Source organism: Benincasa hispida, chromosome 4 (genome assembly GCF_009727055.1).
Source record: "Benincasa hispida cultivar B227 chromosome 4, ASM972705v1, whole genome shotgun sequence".
In the NCBI taxonomy this organism is placed as follows: Eukaryota; Viridiplantae; Streptophyta; class Magnoliopsida; order Cucurbitales; family Cucurbitaceae; genus Benincasa; species Benincasa hispida.
The window spans coordinates 27783670-27793266 of NC_052352.1; the positions used below are offsets into that span (position 1 = coordinate 27783670).

General features: G+C 34.0%; 2 protein-coding genes across 6 annotated transcripts; one reads left to right on the forward strand and one right to left on the reverse strand.

Annotated features, from left to right (window-relative positions):
• Positions 1-436: 436 nt before the first annotated feature.
• LOC120075164 (uncharacterized hydrolase YugF) lies at positions 437-4127 on the forward strand. 5 transcript variants are annotated; one of them, XR_005481204.1, is made up of 11 exons: positions 440-681; positions 916-1010; positions 1133-1230; positions 1315-1415; positions 1630-1725; positions 1831-1920; positions 2288-2380; positions 2554-2649; positions 2759-2830; positions 2922-2987; positions 3512-3587. XR_005481204.1 is itself a non-coding variant. In XM_039028346.1 (10 exons), the coding sequence occupies exons 1-10, from the start codon at positions 505-507 to the stop codon at positions 3665-3667; spliced, it is 1068 nt and encodes a 355-aa protein (XP_038884274.1). In that variant the 5' UTR covers positions 444-504; the 3' UTR covers positions 3668-4127. The 5 variants fall into 5 exon arrangements, 2 of the variants coding, with proteins under 2 accessions (XP_038884274.1, XP_038884275.1); XR_005481206.1 differs by lacking the exon at positions 3512-3587 and having other exon boundaries at positions 437-681; positions 2474-2649; XR_005481205.1 differs by lacking the exon at positions 2759-2830 and having other exon boundaries at positions 438-681; positions 2474-2649; positions 3512-3586.
• Positions 4128-5637: 1510 nt separating this feature from the next.
• LOC120076665 (PLASMODESMATA CALLOSE-BINDING PROTEIN 3-like) lies at positions 5638-8257 on the reverse strand. The gene is made up of 4 exons (XM_039030560.1): positions 8046-8257; positions 7517-7756; positions 7369-7405; positions 5638-6184 (listed from the first exon to the last, which is right to left on the reverse strand). Exons 1-4 carry the CDS (start codon positions 8098-8100, stop codon positions 5911-5913), a joined length of 606 nt encoding a protein of 201 aa, XP_038886488.1. The 5' UTR covers positions 8101-8257; the 3' UTR covers positions 5638-5910.
• Between the last annotated feature and the right edge of the window lie 1340 nt (positions 8258-9597).

Genomic DNA, 9597 nt, shown 5'->3' on the forward strand with positions numbered 1-9597 from the left:
CTTTCACACTAACAACAAAAGATCTTGAAGGTGAAGATCAATAGAGCTTTTCAAAGAGGCAAAATTAAGTGCACCCTTTTTAAAAAAGATCTCGCAAATTCAACACTCTCCAAAAAGTGATTAAAGTACAACCAACTCCTCAGATAAATACAACGATCTCAAGATCTCAATAATCTAGAGGAGATCAAAACTTGGTATCAACATCAAATTAACCAATGCAAGCAAAACGAAATGACTCAAAATTATTAAATTTTAAGTTGAAAAAAATCACTTTTTTTAGTACAATATCTACGAGTGGGGGATTGATTCTCTCATTTCATTGATCGGAATGCATGTCAAAACTAATGAGCCAAGAGTTGAATGAAGTTTGAATAGACATAAAAATATAGTAATTTTAGGGAGTAGTTTGTAATTTTCACATGGAAATAAAACAGGAACAGCCCTCCGTTTGGATTTGGATAGAGAGAAGAAGAACTGCATTTGCCCGCGCTTTCATTAGCAAAGATGCTCTCTCTAACAATGGCTGCCAGTTGGGGCTCGGCTCCACTGCACATACAGTGGAAGAAAGCGAAGCATCTGTGTGTCACCATTAACGAATTTCCTTCATTCCTTCCCAAAGAAGTCCACAATATCAAAGACCAATTTGCTCGAAACCTCGCTACAAGGATTGAGAGGCTACCCGTAAGTTCACAGCTCCTACTTCTCTGGAAAATTTCATACAATTTCATCGTTTTTCAGTTTTAGTAACAATCATCTAATGATTATTTCACATGGGCTGCGGAAAATTGTAATGGAAACTCTCAACTCGAGGAAGTTCAAGCTATGTTTCTTGCGGAATTGATCTAAGGGATTTTAAGCTGAGATTTGACAACGTTCCTTATCTGATTTATATGTTTGTTCTTGCTCTGTTTGTAGGTTAGCTTCTCCGATTCTTGTATTATGAGTAGTTGTGTGAAGCCGTCAATACAAAGCAAAGAACGTCCAGTGGTTCTTCTCCACGGCTTTGACAGGTTTCTTTCACTAATTAGAAACAATATTCGTGTAAAATACAAGGCTATTTGTTGGTTCTGTTATTATTGTTATTATTGTTATTATTTTATCTTTTCCTTGTTCATCACATCTTATTATTCAGCTCCTGTTTAGAATGGAGATACACATATCCATTGCTTGAGGAAGCTGGTTTGGAAACTTGGGCTGTTGATATTCTTGGCTGGGGTTTCTCTGATTTAGGTTTGTCTAATTGATTTTTTCCTCTTTTCGTTGATCGTTTACCCATTATTTCAATCTCTAATTTTTCATAGTTGCATGTGATAGAAAGACTCCCACCATGTGATGTGACTTCTAAACGTGTTCATTTGTATCAGGTAATGAAAACCTGCTCTTATGTATTTGGGGAAATTTTCTCTTCAATTCCAGTTATGTTCCTTTCCAATATGATCATAATATGCTGATACTTCCATCATTGTTATAAGCTTGTTTTTATTCTGTCATCATTGCTATAAACTTTTTCATTATTATCCTGTTCTGTAATTCTTTTTTATTTTTTATATGATTTCTGATTGTCAATCTCACTTGTATCTTGTACTGTTATGTTGAAACTAATTAAGTTTTTCCTCATGCCGGCTATAGCTTTGGAAATCTTATATTAAAAGGCCAATGGTATTGGTTGGACCAAGCCTTGGTGCTGCTGTTGCTATTGATTTTGCTGTCAATTATCCAAAAGCTGTACGTTTCTATTAGCTGGACTTTTTGACTACAAATTTTGAAGCTATATCCTCACATAAAATTATTGCAGAGAGTTTTCTGTCAAATATAACAAGATTATTTCAGGTTGATAGGCTTGTGTTGATTGATGCAAGTGTATATGCAGAAGGTACTGGAAACTTAGCTACCCTACCAAGATTGATTGCCTATGCTGGGGTGAGTCTTTCCTTACTTCAGTGAGCATAACATTCCGTCAAGCGTGCTAAGTTTGATTTTATGCAATTACAATTTACAAAACCACAAAATTTCCTTCATCCGTGCATCCTTTCCCATCCACTGGAAGATACCGTTATAGCATCACTGCCATCTTTCATGATAATTCTTCTGTTAAAATAGTTCTTGGGAAGAACCATTCCTCTAATTCTCGATTTACAAATTTGACTTTTTGCAAAGAAATTAGCAGTTTCTTGGGGGAAAGATTTTTACATTTGTTTCTTCTTTTCTAAAAAATGGTCTTGGAGAGAATTGGTTATGTTTGTTGGTTTATATGTAATTTGTAATATTTTTAATTTATTTTGATCAGGTATTTTTATTGAAGAGCATTCCTTTGCGCTTATACGTGAACGTTTTGACCTTCGCTGGCATATCATTTAGTACCAGCCTGGATTGGGCCAATGTAAGTTTTCCCCTACATGAAGGAGGTTGTTTATCATATAGTTGTTGATTTGACGTGTATCTTGTGAAATTGAAAGTTTTATTTGACATGAAGATAAAATGCGGTGTCCATAACCAATTGACTCACCCCCTGCTTCCATTATTCTCCTTCTATCCCTACTTACATTTTATTAGATCGGCCGCCTGCATTGTTTATTACCCTGGTGGGAGGATGCGACTGTGAGTTTTATGTTAAGTGGGGGATATAACGTCAGCAGCCAGATTGAAAAGGTTAGCAACATTCTTTTTGCTATTATATGGTTGATGGAGAAGGCAGTGTTATAAGTCATGATGTATCTTGGTCTTGGAATTAAAATATTGCATGTATGTTGGTGAGTAGGAGAAATTTCCATTCCTCATCAAGTTATGCAGGCATTTTCATCGAGGGTTGTTGAAATGAATTTTCTTCAAGGTCTTTTCATATTGTTCATTTGCCAATTATCATATCGACATTTGCAAATCTTTAGGCACTTCCGATAATTGCGTGCATTTTGGTTTAATAGGTGAAGCAGAAATCGCTTATTATATGGGGTGAGGATGATCAAATCATCAGCAGCAAGCTAGGAGTGGTTAGTGTTTATTGCAATTCTGAGAAATATCACATAGAAATTGAATTGGGTTGACATAATACTGATAAATGCATTGAAACTGAAGTCACGTTTGGTAATCATTTGGTTTTTTTTGTTTTTGTTTTTTAAAATTAAGCCTATAGACACAACGTTCACCTCCAAATTTTTTCCTTTGTTATCTACCTTTTATTAATAGTTTAAAAAACCAAGCGAAATTTTAGAAACCAAAACAAGTAGCTTTTGAAAATTTATTTTTGTTTTTTAAGTTTGGCTAAGAATTCAACCATTGTATTTAAGAAAGATGCAAGCTATTGTATGAAATAAAGAGGAAATAGACTTAGTTTTTAAAAACATAAAACAAAAAACAAAATGGTTATTAAACAGGGCTTAAATGGGGTTTAAATAGAAACAAAATAGAGCTTAAATGTGAATGACATTATTGTCTTTTTGTCTTTTGCATTGAATAATATATAACTTTTGTTACAAATAGAATAACTTCTCGTTTATTGAAATATGCAATGCAGAGGTTGCACTGTGAACTACCAAATGCAATTATTCGTCAAATACCCGGATGCGGGCATCTTCCCCATGTTGAGAAGCCAAATCTTGTTGCCAAATTGATTACACAATTTGTTCATGAAGATTCCAGAAAAGAGGTTCAGTATGTTAATAGTGAATAATTTTTCTTTGCACAAGTTTACATTTTCTTCATCTTATTAACGAATTTGCTTCCTTCATTCTGCTCATGGGTTTCCAATCCTGGTGTACAAAGAGGACTGGAAGGTTCTCTACATGTTTAAAATCAAGTAATATATAACATCATCAAAATAACCCTGACCACTATAGGTCACAGCGCAAGTTTTTTTTTTTATTAAAAAAAATGCCTACTGCTATTAGAATTTTATCAAATGTGGAAAGGTTAGACGGGATCTTGTAAAATGAGTTTGTATAAGTTGGTCAGAGTTTTGCTGTAAAATTAAACAAGCAATTCTAGGCTAAGGGGTGGTGATGGAGGCATATATCTTGCTTCCATGTTCTTAAACTTGGGGGAAAAAAAGGGTCATTCTTGATATTATCAACATTAAAATGCTGTATTGTATTGGGAAAAGAACCAGATTATCTCATTTTGATTCTGGGCTAGCTGTGGTGGGGATCTTTGGTTTTTCTTTGAAATTGATGGGCCGCCTTCATCGAATCTTTTATCCTGAGTTTGTTTTGTGGCGAAGTTTATGGAATGGTTGGATTTTTCATAATTTTTTAGTGGAATTATCTTCCCATATGATACCATTGATGTTTAGATTGATGACATGATTGTTACTTGGCACTAGATAGCTTATTATGATCACTATTAACTTCTAAGAATTAAATGGACCAATTGGTTAAAGAATATACCTATTCTTATGAGTTTGGAGGGGTTCGGATCATACCGTGATTTTGTAATTGAACTCAACATATTATAGTTTTTTCAAACAAAGAAAAATGAGTCAACTTATTTACAAATATAACAAAATGTCACTGTCTATTAGTAATAAACATCCATTGTATTCTATCGACATCAATAAGTGTCCGTGATAGATGTTTATCATAGATAGATAGTGACCTTTTGTTATATTTAAAAATATTTTAAGCGATTTTACCATTTGAAACAATTACTCGAAATTGTATTATTTTAAAATTTTATTAAGATTTTATATATATTTCTGTTTATGGTTTAGATATATTTTTTTCTTTTTTTACAACTCTAAGTTAACTTCAGTTTAATAAAGGCTCTCGATCAAGATGTAACAAACTGTCTCAAATTTCTCAAGTGGGAAAAAAAGATATTTTTAGTACCATGTTTAGATTCATTTGAGAGTTTGTATGTTAATTTATACAGTAAATAACTGAATTATATGGTGTATTAAAAGTTGTTTTTTATAAAATCGAGTATTTTCTTCTTTAAATAAAATCCAGTCATTTATAGTAGTCAAATTCCTACTGTTCGATTTTGTCCGAAAGAAAAAGAGTCTTATTACTTGCTTTATATGGAAATGAGAACAAACATTCAAAATGACGAATTGTTCCTTTCAAAAACGAGGGACGAATTGTTGAAGTTTAGTTTATTAATGATTTTGTTTTTCTTCACTAACTATTTTATTTATTTAGTTTCAGTAAGAAAAATAGATTTTTCCTTCTACAATAATTGAACTAAGATTCTAAAAGCATTTTAAAAAATAAATTTTCATTAGCCAATATAAATTTAGAAAACAGAACATTATAAAGAAAAAAAATGTTGCCAAACAGAGTTTTAATTGGCATTTACTCATTATAATCATGGGCATGAGTCTATTGCAATCAAACAAATAGTTGGTAGGTAGTTCATTAGTCTATTCACAACATCAAATGTCAAGTGTTGTTTGGATGACTATCCAAACACAAAATTCTTTAAAAAAAAATTATATAGAGAAGGAAAAAAAAAACTCATTATTAAAGTTGGGTATCATGTGTTTTCATTCCATCTCTTGTCCCACCCATGTTATCCTCCATTCACCTCATAAATATGGATCTTATAAAAGTAAAATAACCATCATCAAATTTAGATGACTAATAGAGTATATAGATTCTAACAAGAGTAACACAACTCATAAGACTTTATTATAAAATAAAGAAATTAATAATGAACAAAGAGCAGCATTATTGATTAGTGGGTACAAAGTCCCATTAAAATTAAGGAAAATACAGCCTCTATTAGATACACAAAAGTGAAAAATATCTAAGAGGATCAGGTTCCATTCTTGTAGAAAATCATACCACCACTCAAATAAGGAATCAAATTCTCCCCCCTTTTCTCTTTTCCACATCAAAGGACATTAGAAAACAGCCTTCCTAGCTCTCCATCCATCCATCCAAACAAATCAACTAATGGCCCCCAATCATTGTTAACCTAACAGAACACTGACAACCAAAATGTCACAGTGGCTATGAAGAAGAACAAGTTAGAGACTGCTGCATTGAGACCTGCAGCTGCACTGCCATCCATACTATTCCCGCCGAGACCGACACCGCCTGTTGGGCTTATCCCACTCCCAAACACTGAAGGGGAAGTTGTGCCGGGGGTTGTTGTCGACGGTGGTGTTGTTGACGGGTTTGTGGTGGTTCCTGGTGTCGTGCCGGGGATGGTGGTTGATGGGGTGGTGCTGGTTGGGGTACCTGTGAAACTGAAACAGAGGAAAAGAGAGGAAAATTCGTGTTACATAAATCATTGTTGACCCAAAAATTTAGATAAATCATTGTTGACCCAAAAGTTTAAACGGATGAATAAAGGTAAATTTAATATTATATCAATACTTTAACACTCTCCCTCACTTGTGGACTGTGGTCTTGGAAATTTGTAGAAAACCCAACAAGAGTAAATCCAAATTAATGGGGAAGAAATAACATTGCGGGTTGGTTTCAACAACGGACCTCCTGCTCTGATACCATGTTAAATAACTAATTCACCCAAAAAACTTAAGATGATAGGTGAAGGTAAATTTAATATTATATTTTAATGTCATTGTCATCGATGCAAACTTGAATGGTAAATATTTCATTCGACATACAAAAAGAGAAGTAGATATAGATCATCTAAAGTTGAAGGACATCTAAAAGATAGGTGTCTACCAATGGAATTATATCTTGGAGAAGAAGAGGATAGAGATAACATAGAAAAACCATATCAACATCAGACAGCTTGTATTCTTTTAGTAGACTAGCAAGTAGCAACTGTTAGAAGTGGTTTTAGACATTAATAATCCACTGTTTGGAAGTTGTAAGAGAGAAACTGTAAAAGTGAAGGTTAACTTGTTAACAGATTCTACCCATAAGATAATTTTCATCCAAAGTAATATATATACAAAACAATATCAACAATTGTAACTTTCCAAGGGGAAAAGATAATAAAGCCAAGCTTGATTATTGAGAAAGAAGGGGAAGGGAATTGGATTCTTGATAGATTTTTTCTTTTCTTTTCTTTACCTTTCTTTTCTTTTCTTTTCTTTTCTTTTTTTTTCATCAGCAGCAGATTCTCGCCAACACCAACTCAAAAAGTTGGGAAAAAGATAACTTTGGGTTAAAAACAAGTCTCTTGAAAATTGGAATATGCCACTTCCAGAACCAAATTCCCAGTTAAAAAGAAAAAACAAATGGAGATATTTGAGTATTGTTAAGAAGACTAGTAATTTACTTTTCCATAAACCTTTTAAAATTTCAACTCCTAAACTTAGATTCTCAGGTAGTCCTTGTTTCTTGTTAAACAAAGTATTCAACTCAACCCACTTTCCATTTAGAACATCGAACAGCAACACACTGTGAGATCAATTCTTCAAAGAATGCAAAAGGGTAAATAAATTGAAATGGGTACCTGGGACTGGAAGGATAAACACACCCAGAAGCTACAGCTGTAAAGAAAAAACACAAAAACAAAGAAAAGACCGAAAAAAATGTTAAGAAACAAAAACAAACCAGTTGAAGAAGAAGATGAGTAAAAATGAAAAAGAAAGGTCTTATACCAGGAGGAGATTGGCTAGGCATGGCAGTGCCTGAAAAATCACAGCTCCCTTGAACTTGACCCTTCCTTTGAAAATAGCTGTTAACAGCATAGCTACAATGATCTTTCACAGTATTGGGTTGAAAACAAGGGCCATTTTGAAGTATTGCAGTACAATCAGCTCCAGCTCCACAAGCATAATCCAAACTTTTCTGAAGGGCTTGGTCACTCAGTCCATCTTTACAAATACAATAAGTTGCACCTAAAGAAGATTCCAGAAAAGGGTTTATCAGAAGCTTAAGAAAAATGGAGCCAACAGTTTTTTTTTTTTTTCTTTTCTAATTTCTATGGATTTTTTGAAAACCCTTTAGAGGGTTTAAACGATTCTTGTGTTAAATCCAATTTTAAGTTGCAGAAAAACCAAGAAATGAAGAGGAAGAGAAAATTCTAGAAGCTGTAAAATTCCATTTTAAGTTGCAGAAAGACTTGAAATGGAAGCCAGAAAACAAAATGAAGAAATGAAGAGGAAGAGAAGATTCCTAGAAGCTTACTTGAATGGGAAGTGAAGGCTAAGAATATCAGATAACAGAGCAAGAGAACCGCCATGGATGAGCAAGATTCTGAGAGAGAACAGAGCAGAGGAGAAATGTGGTGGATTTAAGAGAAGTGGCAAAATCAGAGAGAGAGAGAGAAAGAAAAAGGGAAAGATGGGAGAATGGAGATTTCTAGTGGGGAAGAGAATGTAGAGGGCGGTGCCAGTGTGTCTCTATTCACCTTTTTGTCTTCCTTTTTAATCTTTTTTTCTTTTATCTTCCATCCCCTTTTTTCTGTTATGATATTTCTAGATAGTTTTTACTTCCCAAAAGTAAAGCATTATTTGCTCGGCAATGAACTATTTTGGTTAAAGGGTGTCTAAAAATTTGCTTAGTTTGAAGCTCAAAATTTAGAATTTTGATTCATTGGGTTGAGATTTGAGAAAGTTTGTGCTATTATTATTAGTATTAGTATTTATATCTGTATGGTATGTGTTTTGGGTTATGATTGAAATGAAGAAAAAGATTCTTATAAAGTTGGGTTTGATTTTTGATGATGATTAAGAGAAGAAGGTTTGGATTTGGATCATCATCATCCATTAAATGGACAAGAAGCTTAGGTAGAAATAAGGATGCAGCCAAAATGATCAAAATGGCAAAATATTGACAGCAAGGTTTGAAATTTGGGGTTGCTTTGTAATCACTTCACTTTTCTTGAAAGGTGGTTGGAGTGATGAATGGAATGTGGAATTTGATATTCCCTGGAGATTGTAAACACACACATAACAACATAGAGTTGTATTATTCTTTCATTAATATAACTACAAGATGCTTAGTAATTTGTACTTGTTGTGATGGAGGTTATAAACAGTTAATTATATAAATTAAAATATTTGAATATAACTAAATTTAATCAATAAATCAGAGATTTGAACTAAAGAAAATATATATCAAACCAACTCAATCTTATTCAATAAGTGAGCCAAACATTTTTCAATTTGATATCTCTTTCTACTTGGCTAATTTGAGGATGGACAAAAAGATGGTTATAGATAAAAACCCAATAGTCATTTCGGGCAACAAATGAGCTCCATTTGCAAAATTGTCTGGCGCACAGCTTTTTTTTCATCGTTCTTAACCCCTGGGTCCATTTTTGCGTTTTCGCCCGTTGGAAAGTTCGCGCACAAAAATTGGACCCCAGGCAGCCCCGTCGGGCTCAATAGCCATTTTGGGCACCAAATGAGCTCCGTTCACAAAACCTTCTGGCACACAACTTTTTTCATCGTTCTTAACCTCTGGGTCCATTTTCGCGTCTTCGCTCAACAGAAAGTTCGCACAAAAAAATTAGGACCCGAGGCAGCCCCAGGTCACGGTCATGCTTGTCCAGGGCCTGTTGCCCATGGCCGCATGCCCGATCCAACCCCCTTCTAGCATACTTTCATATCTTGTATTGTATTAGCTTAGTTAGCTTGCTTTCTTTACATTTTTATTGTAAGTGACCACTCGCCCTTTTGCATATGCAAGGGTGCCAGTTGGCTTTTTGTTCAGAATGCACTATATGGGGATAAGA